The 17766-nt window shown below is 33.5% G+C and overlaps 5 protein-coding genes across 5 annotated transcripts in view; 2 read left to right on the forward strand and 3 right to left on the reverse strand.

The window, feature by feature from the left end:
• Nucleotides 1-1744, reverse strand: part of LOC104753984 (formin-like protein 18) — an 8004-nt gene extending 6260 nt beyond the window's left edge. The window contains exons 1-2 of the mRNA XM_010476151.2: nucleotides 1111-1744; nucleotides 6-709 (exon numbers count right to left, since the gene is read on the reverse strand). Of these exons, the coding sequence (XP_010474453.1) occupies nucleotides 6-709; nucleotides 1111-1183 (777 nt within the window). The 5' untranslated portion in view covers nucleotides 1184-1744. The remainder of the gene's footprint in view (nucleotides 1-5; nucleotides 710-1110) is intronic.
• On the forward strand, nucleotides 4314-5788 carry LOC104753985 (early nodulin-like protein 1). The gene is made up of 2 exons (XM_019237839.1): nucleotides 4314-4458; nucleotides 5244-5788. The coding sequence occupies exons 1-2, from the start codon at nucleotides 4314-4316 to the stop codon at nucleotides 5618-5620; spliced, it is 522 nt and encodes a 173-aa protein (XP_019093384.1). The 3' UTR covers nucleotides 5621-5788.
• LOC104752141 (probable protein phosphatase 2C 21) lies at nucleotides 6007-8830 on the reverse strand. Its single transcript, XM_010474208.2, has 10 exons — nucleotides 8620-8830; nucleotides 8141-8263; nucleotides 7968-8031; nucleotides 7589-7697; nucleotides 7344-7497; nucleotides 6995-7244; nucleotides 6822-6898; nucleotides 6691-6743; nucleotides 6546-6600; nucleotides 6007-6461 (listed from the first exon to the last, which is right to left on the reverse strand). Exons 2-10 carry the CDS (start codon nucleotides 8255-8257, stop codon nucleotides 6273-6275), a joined length of 1068 nt encoding a protein of 355 aa, XP_010472510.1. The 5' UTR covers nucleotides 8258-8263; nucleotides 8620-8830; the 3' UTR covers nucleotides 6007-6272.
• On the forward strand, nucleotides 13040-14784 carry LOC104752143 (phospholipid hydroperoxide glutathione peroxidase 1, chloroplastic). The gene is made up of 6 exons (XM_010474210.2): nucleotides 13040-13367; nucleotides 13543-13619; nucleotides 13731-13792; nucleotides 14149-14267; nucleotides 14347-14514; nucleotides 14610-14784. Exons 1-6 carry the CDS (start codon nucleotides 13113-13115, stop codon nucleotides 14637-14639), a joined length of 711 nt encoding a protein of 236 aa, XP_010472512.1. The 5' UTR covers nucleotides 13040-13112; the 3' UTR covers nucleotides 14640-14784.
• On the reverse strand, nucleotides 14779-16718 carry LOC104752142 (CBL-interacting serine/threonine-protein kinase 16-like). The gene is made up of 2 exons (XM_010474209.1): nucleotides 16015-16718; nucleotides 14779-15589 (listed from the first exon to the last, which is right to left on the reverse strand). The coding sequence occupies exons 1-2, from the start codon at nucleotides 16707-16709 to the stop codon at nucleotides 14914-14916; spliced, it is 1371 nt and encodes a 456-aa protein (XP_010472511.1). The 5' UTR covers nucleotides 16710-16718; the 3' UTR covers nucleotides 14779-14913.

Below are 17766 nucleotides of genomic sequence, written 5' to 3' on the forward strand. Positions count from 1 at the left end.
ATCACCTGCTTATATTGCCGAACAGCTTTGCTTCTCTTGGACATCGAGAACAGAACTTTTGAAGTCCGATCAGATGCCAAAAAAGGATCTTGACCATATATTCTGAATATGGGACGGCAACCACCCTCACCATCAAAATCAGGAATCAATCTAAGATTGACACAGGCTAATGTAAGGGCACGTTCTAGAGGTGGCCACTGTGACTCAACATCCCTACTCGAAATGTACTGAAGAAACCTCAATTGTGAAGGCAGTGGATTAAGTGGAGACATTAGCTGTAATAACTCACGAGGAGCCAGCTTATATATCATCTCTAGTGTTTTCTGTTCTCCACTAAACTGTTTGCGGTATAACAAGAGCGAAGCAAGCATAAAGGCTAAAGTCGGCCAGCCGCCAATCTCACAGTGCGACAATAAGATATTCTGTGGACTTAACAATAACCAACTTTCAGCAGACTTAAGAAAGTGATGAACCGTTTCCATTGTAAGCAAAGGGCAACCTTCATAATGGCGAGGATAGTCCATGATGGTCATGTCATACTCGGTAAGTACACTCTCCATCCGGCTTCTGCTGTCTTTATCTCGGAAATTAAAGACCATGAACGATGCACCTGGAAACTGTTCTCGCAGCTGACTCATTATGCGGCCTACATAGACTCTGTAATCTTCTTCATCTTCCAACATATCCGTGGTTAAGCAGCAATCAAAGACTGTAAACATAGACATCAAAGATCAGCAAACGTATAGTAGAGCAACCTTTTGTATCATTTTCACTGAAATGGTCTGATTTCTCAAGAAGCATAGGATAAGACAAGCAAAAGAATCTGAGAAGTCATACAACCTAGTGAACATACATAACCTTTAAAGAAACATATTAATGAGCTAAACATCTTAAGCTATCAAATGCTAGATTCAGTTCAATCAACAAGCCTGACAAGAAGTAGAAACGAAAACAGGACACACTACACTATGAACTTAGGCAGGAATAACTCGGTAAAAATCGAATCTTTAAGACCTAAAAACTCAAACTTTCTAAAAAAATTAATACTCGAAAGGCTAAAGAAGAGCAAGAACGCTAAACCCAAGACTTAAAAAAGAAGGAAGAACATACCGTAAACCCTCTCAGAGATCTCAACCAAACCTTCAGGAGGCTTTCTGTGAAAGAACTTTCTAAACAACGCCATTGAGGAGATTTCTTTAAATGCTTTACCCAAAAAGGCAGAGAGACCACAAAAAAATCCCTAGAAATTATTAATCACCACCTACCAAATGAGACCCACAATTGCAGTAATTGCAATGGAAATTAAACCCAAATAACCAGAAAACAAAATACGAGGAAAATGTCAGGAAGAAAAGGAGGAAGCGTGAGATAATCTCCTTGCTGGGTCTTTAAGGAACAATGCGGTGTGGGTTTTGTTTTGTTTTCTTCTAGTTTGGTGGTTTGTCTTTACAAACACACTTTCAATTTCTTCTGTTTTGGAATTGGAAACTTAGCTTTCAATCAAAAACAGATGCTTTTGTTGATAGCTCTGCACATGCGAAAGAAGAAATGATGCAGACAGAGAGAGAAAGAGAGAGAGAGAGAGTTAGGTTATTATGTATAGAAAGAGAAACTAGGGTTTGTTTGACCAAGAAGATGAAGATGATAGATAGCTATGGCTGATTCATTTGAAACAGAGATTGGGAAAGAAAAAAAAAAACACACGAAAGGAGGACCCAAAGAGATCTGTTACTTTGTTTTAGGATTAGGACTATATGAGATACATGTCTTCCAATATTCATGTCTTTTTTGTGTTATAGAATATTTGTTTTATCTTATTTTTGTTTTCTTTCCTACTAAACACGGAGAAATACATTTAATTTATTAACCTTTTTGCAAATGGCTTCATTTAAATATTACTCATAATCTTTGAACAAGTACACACACTAGATTTGAAGATACCAGGTAGTTTGGTTATAAATAATTTATTAAAAAGAGAAGTGCCTGTTTTCTATGAAGTTTTTTTTTGTGTGGGATGATTTGTTTAGGCTATAAAATCCGATTAGAATGACACTAGGCAAAATATATTTTCTTAATGTCCCTATGGCTAGATGGACCAAATTCACCAAAACAAAACTTTAGTTTATAGGGTGACGCTAGACATGATACATGCCTTTAAATAGTTTCAATCAATGGCAAACGTTGCACAAACAAGTCAGTTGAACAAATGAGTTTATTATGTCTCGTTGGTAAATCTTAAATTGATGAGCCATTCGAGGGTCGATCATGCTAAAGTTCAACCAAATCGATCCCTTATATAATAAACACGCCTCTTGTAGATATATTGGGTGGATCTTATGCCTTGTTCTTATGGATAAAACTCATCTTGTATATTCGTTTTAGCACTTGACGATGGTTGAGAGGTGAAGACTTAATAGTTCCTACTTTGTAGTTTCTACTTTGGCCATCTTCTCTCCAACCTTTTGAACGACTAGTTGATCAACATGAACCTTCTTTGGTGCTTTCTAACACAAGTTAACATATACAAGTCCGACTCAAATGGGTAAGACATAAGGGCAGTGAGGATCTATTACGGCATCTCCACTAGCAGATACTAATCAAGAAAGTTGCTGAAAAAAATAATATAATAATGAGAAAGAAGGGAAAAAGTAGAGAATCGTTTCTTGAATTGCTTACATAAAAACAAATTGGAAATGTGTAATCTTTTTAATGGAAGCTATTAATGAAAAATAATAAATATATATATGATTAAAATAATACTTTTTTTAAGGAAACATTTAGTAGGTTGCTGTGCTGGTGATGGTCTTAGTTTTTTTTTAAATTTATTAATGTTTAACGGTTTATATAAAGCATAACTTTTTAACATTTAAATGCAAATTATGATATCTTTTTTAAGAATAAACTTAAAAAAGGAGTCAAACCAATATTTTTAAATAAAAATAGGACCAAATACTAAAATTTTAGTATATATATATAGTTAGAGCATTCATACCGGTGGTCTCACTATATATCTCATAATTTAAATAATTAGAAGTAATGATAAAGCATATATAAAAGAGAATAAAATATGTTTCTCTTTTGAGGGATTAAGAATTTTTTTAGAAACTCATTTGACATGTGGTTCTATGTAATTAGGCAAATCTTTTAGTTTAAAACTAAAATCTAAGTAAATGATTAAAGTATATTAAAAAGAATTAAAATACTATATATGAGAAATTGAGAGGGGTTTTAAACAATGTGGGTGCTCTAAGGGTGAAAACAAATTACTTTTGTGCTAAGACTCTAAATATTATTGGGCCAGGATTGATCATAGGACTGCATTTTACTTATGAGTATAGTTTTCTGCTTCTACCATTTTAGATCCAGTAGCTCGAGCAAACCATATTTTTTTGTAGTTGAAAGATCATATATTGTGGGGATTCCTTTACTTTCTTGTTTAAACGGGAGAAAAAGCATTGTTAACAGAGAGCACATCATCTAACAATAGTGTAGTGAACCGGATAGTGTTAATAAGGCGTAATCTAGTATATGATATGAATTTTGGCAATGTAGTTAGGTTTTCATGTTGATCTAAATTAATGTTTTTTTCGCATTCGAATAGTGAATTTTTGCATGCTTCTAAAATAAATCATCATTACGAGAGCGGCATACTAGACGAAAAGTTCCTGAATCCTGAGGGATCTTACCTCCCGAACAGTTCCCTTCCTTCGGCGATTGGTCTTTTACAAAAAAAAAAAATCTTGTTAAAAATTTGGAAATTTATATTGATTTGTGCCAAAATAAATCTCTTGGGCCCAAACAATACATCCGAAATTGTAAAAGCCTAAAAGGTATATATGTCTTTCGTATTACCGAACAATACACTGTTTCTATACGGGTGAATGACTGGATTTCACTTTTTACTTTCGTTTTTTTCTTGATATTTATTTACTTTTAATTTTATTAATTTGTCAAAATTAAAAGAGCGAGAAAACGAGAAACACTCATAGCAATAGCATGGCTGACAACACACGACACATGTCAGTATCCATAATTACACGTTTCAAAATTTCTCTAACGGTTACATCACTCAACACCTCTTCCCAACGGCTACAGTAACAACATTTCTTTACCATTTCAAAATTCATTTCTTTCTTGACAAAAAAATAAAAGTAAATAATCTAACGGCTAGTTTTCGATTTTGCACCATTATAAAACATCACTAGAACCTCCTCGAAACTTCAACAATCTCCAAAACCACTCTAAAAACCCAAACAACTAAGTAGATCTTTATTTAGTTAACATTTTCAATACTCTGTTTCCATCTTCACTCTATGGCTTCTTCTTCTTCTACGCTTCCCCTAGCTATCTTCTCCTTCATCTTCTTATGCTCTCTCGCCGCTGCAAATGAAGTCACCGTCGGTGGTAAATACGGTGACTGGAAGATCCCTCCTTCCTCTTCTTACTCCTTCACTNGAGGTGTGATGTAACTCTGTCGTTATTGACCAATTGAAATTGATAGAATGTATGAATAATCAAGAGTTTTTTTTCTAGTCGAATGGCAAAAATTGACTAGATACTAAAATCAGATAAGGAACGCACGCGCCGAAAAAAAAGGGAACCATAAATCGGCGAAACAACAAGTTTTAGGGACTATAGGGAGTATTTTTTATCTTGCTAGTCTTCGACACAAGAAAAGGAATTTTAGACATCCTTTTCTTGTGTCCATCTTGTCCGTCTTGATTCAATTCGTTAAAAATTCCTATTCTTAGTTTACATATATATTACTGTTTCTATATATATAACGTTTTAATATATTATAATATATTAATTAAAAGTATATATAATTATTAATTAATAATATAATAGTAGTTACTTTTTGTAGTTTTCTTTTTTTTTTCAATTTTGATGAAATACTAAATAAATAAAATAAGAAAAAACTTATATTTCTATTTTATATAGTATAGACCAAATTGAAAATTTTAATGATAGATCTAATGATAAAAAATATTGTGTCAGCCGGGGAAGCAGGAAAAGGGGGAATTAAGTGATTCCCCTTTTTTATTCTATCTTTGAAAGGTTAAAAAATACTATATGTTCATAATCTACTAATCTAATTAAGTTCATTTTTCAAAAACACGATAAAAATTTGTTCTGATTCATAAATACTCTGTCCTTACTACTAGATACACTGTTTTCTACTAAGAAGCTCTGTTTTCTACTAAGATGCTCTGTTTTCAACTAAGATGCTCTGTTTCTGACATAATCACTTCTGTATTTTGTTTCAGTTTTCCGGTACGAAGCTGGTAAAGACTCGGTTTTGGAAGTAACAAAAGAAGCTTACAACAGCTGCAACACTACGAACTCTTTGGCTAACTACACTGACGGAGAGACTAAGGTGAAATTGGACAGGTCTGGTCCATTTTACTTCATTAGTGGAGCTAATGGTCACTGTGAGAAAGGTCAGAAGCTGAGCCTCGTCGTGATTAGTCCTCGTCACAGTGTCATCTCTCCTGCTCCTTCTCCGGTTGAGTTTGAAGATGGTCCAGCTTTGGCTCCAGCTCCTACAAGTGGCTCAGTTAGGCTTGGTGGTGGTCATGTTTTGTTAGGTCTTGTTCTTGGTCTATGGGCTTGGTTCTAATTTGGAACCATGTGGTTTGGGGTTTGCTTTTTAAGATGAGCTTTTGGTTTCGAAAAGCTTTTTCTTTTAGTTTCTTTTGTTATGATGATTACATGTTGTGTTAGCTAAGTGGTCGTTGTACTTGGCTCATCGCTACTATTTTATTATAAATTTAATTTATTATAACTCGTCAAGATTGTCAGAAAATTAAGCCTTTTAAAAAAAAAGATTTGTCAGAAAATTATAAAAAAGATTGCCAGAAAATATTAAAAAGGAAAGCAAAAAAGAATCTATAAACATATTGGTTAAAAAAAACTATTCTCAAAAAATTAAATCAAGATTGCATTATGTGTATCATTTTCTAACTTTTATGAGACTATAGAAGAAAACATCATCAGAAGAAGCCATGTCCATGTGAATTTGAAACTATATGATCAACAAGAAAGCTATCTGAAACGACTATACAAAGTCATTTTTGATTACATGAACCGATGAAACAAGAGGTCTGTGTGACATACCAGAAGCTGGAAAATGAGAGTTAAAAACTGAAATCCCCAAAAAACGCCAGCTTCTCGAATCTAAGCCACTCAAAAGGATTTACAATGTTGAACCCAAAAGTCAATGATAAAAGAGACTTTCACAAATCTTCTTCCTCTTGGCTCTTTAAAGATATCTAGGTTGACGAGCTCGGCTCATCCTGGTTTGGTTCTGGTTTGGGTTCTTCTGGTTCCGTCTCGGTTGGGATAGGCTTCTTGAATTGAACCAAGATGATCGTCATATTATCACAACCTTCACCACTCGCAGTGTCTGGAGCCAAACATCTATCAGCAACTTTTTCGCATACCGTGGAAAGTTTTGTTTCCTGAAAGGTTTAACCAATGTTACAAACCAAGGCAGGAACAAAAACTGTAATAGAGAGAGAGTAGAAGGAAAGGGATTAGCTTACAGATTTTAACTGTTCATGGATAAAGTCCACTAGTTCCTGACTAGACATACAATCCCTGAGGAAGATGAGATAAATTCAAATTATCATCAAGAAACTAACTTATTATATATGTGGAAAATGAAACAATTAGTGAAATCTTTTTTACCATATTCCATCGCATGCAACAACAAGAAAATCATCATCATCACATAGGTCAATCTGAAGAGAGGATACAATAACAAGTCAGGTTTAAAAAAACAAAATCGAGCGGTAAACACTAAAAAGTTAGATTCTTACAGTGTTTACATCTGGATCAGCAGTAACCATTTGCTTTTCAGATGGTAAAAACTTATTCTGCTTGAATTCCATGTCACCTGTGAAGAAGAAGAAAGGATGTCTCGATTAAGATTACATGTAAAAACAGAAATCTCCAAGTAATGAAAGTGGCAGAGAAAGAAAAAAAAGCTTACCAATGGCTCTTGTCAGATTCAAGCTTCCATTGATTCGACCAGCGTGAATGAAGCCACCAGCTTTCAATATCCTTTCTTTTTCAACTTCAAGATCAGGCTTGTGATCTTTAGAAAGATTGTAAGCCTGAGCCTTCCTTGATATCACACAACGTGAGTCACCAGCATTTGCAACAAAGAGCTTCTTATCTTTAATAAGAGCTACACATGCTGTACACCCAGAATTTGGTCCCGTGAAATCAGAATGAGGACCCTGGATAAGAACAAAGGCATGGGTGCTTTAGAGGTCCCAACTCAATCATGTACAGAATACGGGAGAAGCCAAGTGAAGCAAGTTTATGAGAATACTTACATCCTCAAGAGGCCAACTATCGAGCTGGTTATTGTTGTCACCGCTTCTTGGTGACCAAATAAATCCTTCTATCATGCCACTAAATTTATTCATCTTGTCACCGAGTACAGCTAACTCTCGCCAACCTCGTTGTCCTTGCATCATGTCATCCATTCTACAATATTCACAATAAACGCTTTTCAGTGGAACACTCTTTTGTTGTAAAAGTAAATTAATATACAAGAATGTCAAAGAGGAAGTAAAACCTAAAAAATGCTCTTCTAAGAGATGTCTCTACGTCTCCAGATTTATATGCTTCATTACTGATAACCTGCTGGTGTAGATACTTGGCACAGAACTTTGCAACAACTTTACCTACAACATTTCATAGAAATTACTTTAAGTTTCATATGAAAAACGAATGTAAAGGACGAAACATCGAAAAATGTACCAAAAGTATATACTATAAGCAACAGTTTCCAAGTCTTTGCCATGGTCAAGAATCACAAGAATAACTTCCTTTCCCTAAGTACTTTGATAAATCTTTCATTCCATTTAGCTTCCAAATTCTAGCTTAAAAAGAATCTCAAACTAAATTAAACTGAACTAGATTACGATTTAGAAGCATAAACAGTAATTGCTAACCTCCATGGCCATCGTACACACCGAAGAAAGATGTCTTATCATCCAAATCAAGAATTGCAGCATGCTAGTAAAATCAAACCAGTTACAATCAAGAGAGTCAGGTACACAGATGCAAGGTTTCAACTTTAAGATGTTTCATAAGTTCAACAAGAAGAAAATAGTTATTGACTCACCGCATCTTCCATGGTAGCACGCCAACCTTGCATAGACGTTAAACCATATCCGAGCTTATCATTCTCACCATCTTCTGATAACTTATCAGTTTTCGGAGAACTTAGGTATGTACCCATCTCTTTCTGCCAAAAAGAACAACATCACTCTTGTCTCCACAATCCAAAACCCAGAAAAAAAACAAATAAAAAAGCTAGCTTGAACAATTCAGAATCTTGTACAATCCGTTTTCTAGCTCATTGACTTGTACAAGATTCAGAGTTGACCTATCAACTCAGAACTACTCAACAAAACAGAATCAAGAAAGGAACCTAGCTTGACCCAATCAGAATCCTACACAAATCTAATATCTTGAACATGATTCAGAATCGATTAAAAACAAGGGTTTGAATCGATTTGACCCAGATGCGAATATTTGACTATCTGGGATCGATAAAAAAAAAGATTCAGATAGTTATGGCGGAAGCTAGTAGCAACTTACATCTCTGGATAAGAAATATGAAAAAAGGAAGAGCCTTTTGAGAGATCTTCAAGACCAAATTCTGGAGTTTTAGGAGAATAAAACTCGATCGGGACGAGAAAAAGGAACAGAACCAACCACTAGAAAAATTTACTTGAGATCAGATGTACAATTCAATCCATAAGGACAAAAAAAGATAAGCTAAATAAAAAAAGGTCCCAATACAAAAAAGTGTCTTCTTTTATTTTTAAGGTCACACCATTTTTCTTGTTACTCGTTACAATAACTACTTAAACTAAAAACTTGAGATTTGTAATCTTTACAGCTGTTATTTGATTCATCATCACAGCTTCAAGAATACATTTGTGATTATCATCATATTACAGAAGAATTTAACTAATTGTGGATTTCCTCCATGTAAATTGTCATCTTCATAACTTTCATATAAACCGTTTTTTTGTGGCTGGCTATGTGTATTTTAAATATTAAAACATAAATATTAGATTTTCTTCAAAAGAAAAAGAATATTAGACCAAGAAAATATTTTCTTCTATGGTAGGGAAAAATTGCACACACAAATGAACATATGCCACTTTTACATGGCATTTAACAAAAGAGAAATATTTTTAAATAGTACTCAAATAAGTTTTATAGACAAATATATCACACACTCCAAACTTCCTAAATTAACATATTTGATACAATTATAGTATTTCAAATTGTTTTTTTAGAATTCTGTTTTAGGTTTAAATTCTGTTTTAGGTTTAAATTCTCTATTATACATTTTTTTTTAAAATCAACCACAAAGTAATTAAAATAAAACTCCATGATTGGTTGAATAAGCCGAAGGAAAAAAGTTTTCAAAAGTGACAATATGAACAAACGATCTGGTTGAATAAGCCAAACAATCAACTTGCAAATTACAAGAGCGAGAAATCTTAGATAATAAGAAAAGAAGAAAGGAGGTACAAAACAGGTGAAACTCATCTAGGAGGTTGGAGAAGTTTGGTCATTCTTCATGATCTTGCACCATTGCAACTAGCTTGCACAATCCAATTCGAAATTTAGACAATCTATTTTTCTCACCAAGATAACCTCCATGGTCCATAGTAATGCTTCCATCTTTGTATGAAGGGTCTTATGTCCACTTCTAACATGTGGGTCCATCCATATCTGACAGTTAGTTTGTTAAGTTCGAGAGCTTTTAAAGATTTGTTTAGTGATTCTACAAATCATTACATAATATTTCCATATGTTTTGTCTTTACTAGCATAGTTCAAACAATAATTTTTTGGAAAGTCATCCATCCTGAAACTTTCCCAGCTCAAACATGCTTAAGTGTGGAGTTCTTTGAAGACTGCTAACCGAATAGATAAGTGTATTTTGGTAACATAAATAGTCAAATCAATTCTTTTAAACTCTAGACAAACGGGTATCACAAAATACAGTAAAACCTCTATACATTAATAACTTTGGGACCATGAAATTCTATTAATGAATAGAAGTTTTAATTTCTCGATAAATTAATAATTATTAATTTTAAAGAGATTTTCCTAATTTGGTAAAAAAAGTTTAAAATAAGATTTAATCGTTACAATATTTTTGTAAAATCAATTAAAATGAAAATAACAATTATCACGTTTTGAAGATAGTACTCAAAGATTTTTATATAGTAAAAATATTAAAAATGAACTCTAATAAAAATTAATGTGTATATATATACCTATATTTAGATAATTTTAAATAATTATTAATTTCTATTATTGATGGAACCATATATTTACAAAGAATTTTCAAAAAAATATTATCTTATTTTTTAATTGAATTATGTCCAAAATTACAGTAATTCCAGCTTGGGACCGAATAAATATATTAATTTATAAAGATTATTAATTTACCGATTATTAATTTATAGAATTTCTATTGTATATATCAATTTTCCTTTCCATCACCATTCTCTCTATTTCCCATCACTGATCTCAATTATGTTCATTTCCATGTGTAATCCAACTTGTGGTCGTCCTTTTATTCCTAGATCTGATCGCGGGTTTATCAAAAGTTATAACATAGAACACTCCAAAATTTAGAGTAGAAATATCAACAAAAAGCTTTTCCAAGATGCTACCGGTGTTTAAGTTTTATTGTTATGTCATTTGGTTTGATAAATATCCAGCAATATTTTATGAATCTAATAAACCGAATCTATATTAACATTTTTGAAATATATTTTGGTTTATGCTCTTAAAATTTATCTTATTTAATTTATTTTTTGCAACATTAACCTCTACAGATTTTTCTAAAATAACATTTCTACTTAATTAACCCATATAAATTTTCCTAAAATAACATTCCTACTTAACTCAATTAATGGAACTATATTAATCGATCAAATTTATTTACGCTTATTGCCATATACAACATAACACCATCATTTAAGAGATCGAGAAGAAATGTTCAAAACTTATTTTAATACATCTTTATGATACTTGAATGTAAATCGAGGGACTTTGAGAAACAAAAGATTACATTCTCGATTATACTTATGACGAAAATAACGTTCATAAACACGATAACCCATATTAAGAAAATCAAATTTTAGCAAATATATAACTTTGTAAGTAAGAAATACATTTATTTATGTATATATCTCCTTTAGAAACTGAATATTGTTCTGCATGACATTTTTGAAGTATAATTTGGGTTCTGCCCTTATAGTTATGATTATTATTTTTTATTTTATTTACAACTTTAGTCCTTAGTGTGATATTTACACACCTAATAAATATTATTTCCGCAATCATTCAATTATAGCAAACAGAAACTAATAAACTCTAGACAATATAGCCAATGGAAACTAATTAAAAAAAAAACTGAAATCAAATCTACATTTCTTATTCGTATTATACATTAACTCGATATAGTATAGAAATTAATTACTATAACAACTTAATGAAATATTTGTTGCCTTAATCATAAACCTTTTGCATTAATTCAAAATTGTCATATATATTTTTAGATTTTTTGCTTGCTTACCAATATATTATCGATCTCATATTACATCTAATTTTACCATCTTCAAAGAACTATATAAATAACGTCTCAATAGCAATACAAAAATGCATCAATTCATATACTTCAAGTAACCTTCCCGGTTGAGACACGTAATTTGGGTTTAGCGATAAACAGGTGCACACTTATTCCTTTATTAATTTATTGGTATAAAATGTTTATGCTTTCTTTATTTCATCTCTAATACCCTTCTTTTCTTATCTTAGATGGGTTAAAATCGATTTATTTGAAAAAAAAAATTGATTTCACGTGAACATGCAACCTTCCGATTAGTGGATAATCAAAATATTTTTGTTTGATTTATTTCATATCTCCACCAATTTTTTGTTTTAGACTCCATGTAATTATGTACTTATGTCACAAATACAAGTTGAGAAAGAAACCAATTTTGAGTTTAGCTCACGGTGAGCTGCCCACCTTTCTAAGTATCCTCTTTATATTTACTATTGTATATATACTATCATTTTGCACTTACCAAGCTTTTCGGTTTTTGGTACACCCCAGGATTTTGCTTTGATCCATTTGTATATCTTTTCAAACAATTGAGAGTAAATTAAAGGAGCCTATGTTGAGGCCACAGAGGAGGAAAATATGTTGGAGGAGGAGAAAAGAAAGAGATACGTTTGGCGAAGTTGTTCATAGTTTTTATTGAATGATAATTGTTTAATTGATTCCAAAGTGACTATTAAATGCTCTATATACTTTGTAATGATTTAATAGAGTAATATATGAGCATGATAATCATGTAATTTATATGATAATTTAGGATTTTTTTTCATGTAACTAGACTAATATTTTATTGTATATGTATTAACGAGTTGAATCTAAAAATAGTAAATAAAGTTGATTTAATTACGACTGTAAAAAACAAATCATCTTGAAGGTATACGGGTGAAATCCTAGAATTAACATTCAAAATACAATTATACAATATAAACAAAAAAAAGAAAAAAAATAAGAAATAAATAAAATTTAAAAAATTTTAGTTAAAAATTGTCTCGCGGTGTACCGCGGGTTAAAATCTAGTACCGAAATATGTTTGCAACATATCAACAATTTTGTTATTGTGTTTATAACGGTATCTTTAATTACTCGAACAGTAACAATAAACAAAAAGTAAAAAAAAAAAAACCCCAAATTTTGATCACTCACTAGAAAAAAAATCAAATTTTGATCACTCACTAGAATAAAATAAACTTTCATCTATAAATTAATTAAAAAAAGTAATTGAGAATAAGATTAACAAAAGGATCAAGGATTAAAGTATAGAACCTCATTGAAGGTAAAAAAAAAAAAAAGTTATGGCTCAAAATCTGTTTTATTTTTTAATATGTTTTTGGCACTAATAATATAAAAGGCTCTCGAGTCTCTCGCCGAACAGCTCTGAGTGTATCCTTTAACTGGTCGAAAGCAAACAAAACTAAACTCGTCTCCGGTAAACCAAAATGGTTTCTATGACTGCTTCTTCTTCTTCTTACGCACCATTCTCTACAGTCTTCAACAGTTCGAGACCCAATTCATCTTCAACCTTTGTCATCCCTTCCTTCAAATTCTCCACCGGGGTGTCCAATTTCGCGAATCTGAGTAATGGGTTTTCTCTAAAATCCCCGATTAATCATGGGTTCCTCTTCAAGTCTCGTCCTTTCAGTGTTCAAGCTAGAGCTGCTGCTGAGAAGACCGTTCACGATTTCACCGTTAAGGTTTTGCTTCTTTTACTCTTTTCTTTAGGGTTGTGTCTGCCTCTTTACTAAAAATTGGGGGAATCTTCAAATTTGTAACAAAGCTTTACTGATTCATATTGTTACTGAGTTTTTAGGTTATTGTGATTGATTCTACTAAATCTGAAAAAAAAACTGAGATGTATTTTGGAGGCAGGACATTGATGGGAATGATGTTGCTTTGAACAAATTCAAGGGGAAAGTTATGTTGATCGTCAATGTCGCTTCAAGATGGTAACTTTTTTTTTTTTATCTTTCTTCATCCTCTTGATTGCGATTTCTTCTGTTCATAGTTCATGTAGAGGTTTCTGATGTTAAAGATTTGTGTTTCTATGAACAAAACAGTGGTCTCACATCATCAAATTACTCAGAGCTATCACATCTGTATGAGAAATACAAGAGCCAAGGTGAGCTCTAATTCTATAGATCCTTGTATCTATCATTCTTTGTGTCAATCAATATGTTCCGGTCCTATTCTTGCTACTGCCAATGTTACGAGTTCGCAGTTCAACTTAATATATTGAATTTGAATTGTTCTGCAACTTTTGAACTGCAAGTCAATTCAGTATCTTTGTTGGGTTGATGGATAATCTCAATCCATCAGCTCTTCATAACTCATTTAGATTACGAATCTTGTCTTTATGCATTTAGCAAGGGCATCATAACCAATCAACGTCTATTTTTTTGTTTTCCGATGAATTTTGTAGTGAGTAAGACAATACTACTAGCACATCACAAACCTTTCCTGTTGTTCTGATTACAGGATTTGAGATTCTAGCTTTTCCCTGCAATCAGTTTGGTGGCCAAGAGCCTGGGTCAAATCCCGAGATCAAACAATTCGCTTGCACCCGGTTTAAAGCAGAGTTCCCTATATTTGATAAGGTAAAGATAATCTCTAAAAACATTCACTCTTCTTTTCTGGTTGGTTGCAGATTAGAATAAAGTTTTGAGATTCCTACAGGTTGACGTGAATGGACCGAGCACAGCGCCCATCTACGAATTCTTGAAATCAAACGCAGGAGGATTCTTAGGTGGTCTCATTAAATGGAACTTTGAGAAGTTCTTAATTGATAAAAAGGGAAAGGTAGTTGAGAGGTACCCTCCCACTACATCCCCTTTCCAAATCGAGGTACGGTTAAGGGATAGATACTTCATGTTTCGGTTCATAGCGGTGGTTTGGTTCAGGGTTTGTGACCAAACAATTTTGTTTCGGCTGTTTTACAGAAAGACATCCAGAAGTTGCTTGCCGCTTAAACACTTTTGCTAATGAGATTATGAGAGAGCATATAGAGGACTGATGGTAAAAATAGCTGGAAATTGTGACATAAAGTTTCCGGTTATTGCTTGTATTATACCTTCCCATAAGTAATATATTATTTAATAAAGAACCAAAAAAACATTATTATTTTGTTACTTATAAAAGTTCTTGTCGATATATATATGCAATTTCACAATAAGACAGTCTCGCTCTCGCACATCCCATGCCAAAAATCAGAATATTACAGCTCATGAAGAATTATTTAATTATTCAGTTATCATTAGTGGTAACCTCATCTTCATCATCATCACCTTGCCAAGACCAGACAATGTCTTTAAGAGCTGGCCTAACGTCATCCTCACAGAAGAGGTAGTACTCCAAAGTGTCCCCGGAGGATTTGCAGAACTCGACGACAGAGACTTCAGGAGCAACTTCGAAAACTTCCGCCGTCACGGAGAGCCTCCCTTTACGGCCTTCTGTTCTACTTTGTAGCTTCATCTTGCAGTCTTTGACATGTTTAACCCTCATGTTCATCTCACGAGCCGCCTTCTCCAGCCTCTCCTTGACGGATATCGCGGGGTACTTGGATGTGAACATCCGCTTTGGCTTCCTTTTTATCTCGAATAGGTTGGAGAGGTCGAAACCTGAAGACATTGAAGTGATGAATTGGAAAGCGTTGAAAGATCTTGGAGAAACTCCGTCGTCTTCCTCCTCCTCGTACCTGTCTTTCTTCTTTTTCTTTGCTGGTGGCTCCGGTGGAGATGGGATTGTTTCGTCGATTGAAAAAGCTACTGGTGGTGTAAAATTCTTTCGGAACCATGGAATCAGTTTGATCTTCGACATTGAAATGCGTTGTTCAGGATCCGGCACAAGCAATCTTGAGATTAGTTCCTTAGATTCTGAGGAAAACCACGGTGGGAACTCGCATTCAGCCTTGAAGATCTTCCTGTTTTATTATTATAGAATGCGCGAAAATGTTCAAATCAAGCAAGAAACAAAACTTTGATTTTGATTGGTTCACATTCCGGTTCAACAATACTAGTAAGTAATAACCAAACAAGAAACAATACTGTCACTATTTGACATGAAATTTGGATAACATAACGAATTAATATACCCAAAATTAATATACACTTTGATAACATAACAATGTTCATTTTTGTATCTATTGGAATAAGTTAAATTGTCCTATTCAAATAATTGACCTAATCAAAACAAAATACATATTTTTTTTTTAATTGAGAAGAATCTGGAAATCCAAGTCAAAGTGGACAGCCTTGGTTTTAAGTTCTCATTTGTCTTTTTAAAATGAATAAAAAAAATTAAACGGTTTGAATTGGTTAACCCAAAACCCGGTCAAGGCATACTTACGTGTACAATGTCATGACGTTTTCGTCGATAAACGGCAAGAAGCCAGCAAGGAGTGCATACAAAACAATCCCGCACGACCAAATATCCGCCATAGCTCCGTCGTATCCTTTATTCCGTAAAACCTCCGGCGCAACGTAAGCCGGCGTCCCGCACCGTGTATGTAAAAGGTCATCGCTGCTGCTACGTCTTCCACCTAGCCCTTCCGGCATCATCAAAGCGGAAAGTCCGAAATCCGAAACCTTGAGATCGCCTTCTCCGTCAAGCAACAGATTCTCCGGCTTGATATCCCGGTGGAAAACACCGCGGCTGTGGCAAAAATCCACCGCAGATATCAGTTGTTGGAAATATTTTCTGGCTAGATCCTCCGGGAGCTTCCCGTCTCTATCGATCATCTCGAAAAGCTCACCTCCGTTGACGTACTCCATAACGAAGAAGATCTTCTTCTTTGTAGCCATCACTTCACGGAGCTCGACAACGTTGGGATGACGGAGGAGACGCATGACGGAGATCTCACGTTCGATTTGCTCCATCATGCCACGACGCTTGAATGCGCGGTCTTTTTTGATGACCTTGATTGCCACGTCATCGCCGGTGGAGATCTCTGTTCCGTGATAGACTTTGGCGAAGTTACCGGTGCCGAGTAGTCTTCCGATCTCGTACTTGTCGAACAAGACAGTACGGTTTGATTCCTCCATTGTCTCTGCACTTTGTTATACTAGTTACAAGTATATGTGAGGATACTTATGTCAGAAAATTTGTGACTTGTTATATTTATAAGCAGAAATGATTTAATTTATAAGTGTTATCTACTTTGTTTGATATGCGACGACTAAGTGAACTGTGAAGAAATGTTCTGTCCTTATCTAAACAAACTGATGTGCATAAGCTCTGCCAGCGCAATAAAACATGACCGAAGCCAAAAGAAGCGAAGCGAAACTAAATCCGGAAATTGAATTCAGTTTTACTCGATCGGCTTTTTGCTCTTTGTATTGAGTGCTTAAAAATGGAAAAACATGGTTAAAGACTAGTATGATCAAAGTATATATTAAGTTATTAACAAAGTAAAGCATGTAAAAGAAATACTAAAGAGTGAATGGCCATTTCTAATTAGGAAGATGCAAAGATAAAAGAATAAGAGGAAAAATCACTCTAAATACAATATAAAAACATTAGGAATTTTTTCGCATTAGGATTTGCATAAATTATTAGAACATATATCCAAAAAAGAAAGAATTGAATGCCTCTTTTTATAAGTTTTAAGCTAGTGAAATTTGTTCTTTCAAATTATATATAAGACATTCTAAAAAGATTAAATTATTATTTCTGACATCAAATATATATATATATATATATATATATATATATTGATAAAGGGCTTTCAATTAAAATGAATAGTGACCATTACAAGCTATGACACTGAGTCATACAGTTTTCAATTAAAAGTATTTTTTTAACTATGTCCAGAATAAAAGTCCTCTTCAACTAGTTATAATAGTGTTCTTGCGTATTTCTGACACTATAATAAGTTGTGAAGAGTTTTCAGAATAGAGTTAAGTATTGATATACTAGTAGAGTATAAATAAGAAGAGTAAATCCCAATCCTCTTGTATATTGGACGACATGAAATTGACGTGGAATCACCGTTAATGCTACGCATGTTTTGATGTGGATACGCATTAATTAAAAATAGTAACTTATCCCGATAAAATTTCAATGAACTGTCTTTTTTTGGTAAGGCAAGATGTGACCTTT

The sequence above is a fragment of the Camelina sativa genome, chromosome 16 (assembly GCF_000633955.1).
Source record: "Camelina sativa cultivar DH55 chromosome 16, Cs, whole genome shotgun sequence".
Classification (NCBI taxonomy): Eukaryota; Viridiplantae; Streptophyta; class Magnoliopsida; order Brassicales; family Brassicaceae; genus Camelina; species Camelina sativa.

Bases quoted from the DNA above. Each gene is read 5' to 3' on its own strand.
- LOC104752141 (XM_010474208.2), bottom strand. From the start codon at position 8,257: ATGGGTACATACCTAAGTTCTCCGAAAACTGATAAGTTATCAGAAGAT. The intron at 8,032-8,140 runs GTGAGTCAATAA...TGATTTTACTAG, and splicing joins GTGCTACCATGGAAGATGCG to CATGCTGCAATTCTTGATTT. The intron at 6,899-6,994 runs GTAAGCTTTTTT...TCTTCTTCACAG, and splicing joins GAATCTGACAAGAGCCATTG to GTGACATGGAATTCAAGCAG.
- LOC104752143 (XM_010474210.2), top strand. From the start codon at position 13,113: ATGGTTTCTATGACTGCTTCTTCTTCTTCTTACGCACCATTCTCTACA. The intron at 13,620-13,730 runs GTAACTTTTTTT...TGAACAAAACAG, and splicing joins GTCAATGTCGCTTCAAGATG to TGGTCTCACATCATCAAATT. The intron at 14,515-14,609 runs GTACGGTTAAGG...GCTGTTTTACAG, and splicing joins CATCCCCTTTCCAAATCGAG to AAAGACATCCAGAAGTTGCT.
- LOC104752142 (XM_010474209.1), bottom strand. From the start codon at position 16,709: ATGGAGGAATCAAACCGTACTGTCTTGTTCGACAAGTACGAGATCGGA. The intron at 15,590-16,014 runs GTAAGTATGCCT...ATAATAAAACAG, and splicing joins AACGTCATGACATTGTACAC to GAAGATCTTCAAGGCTGAAT.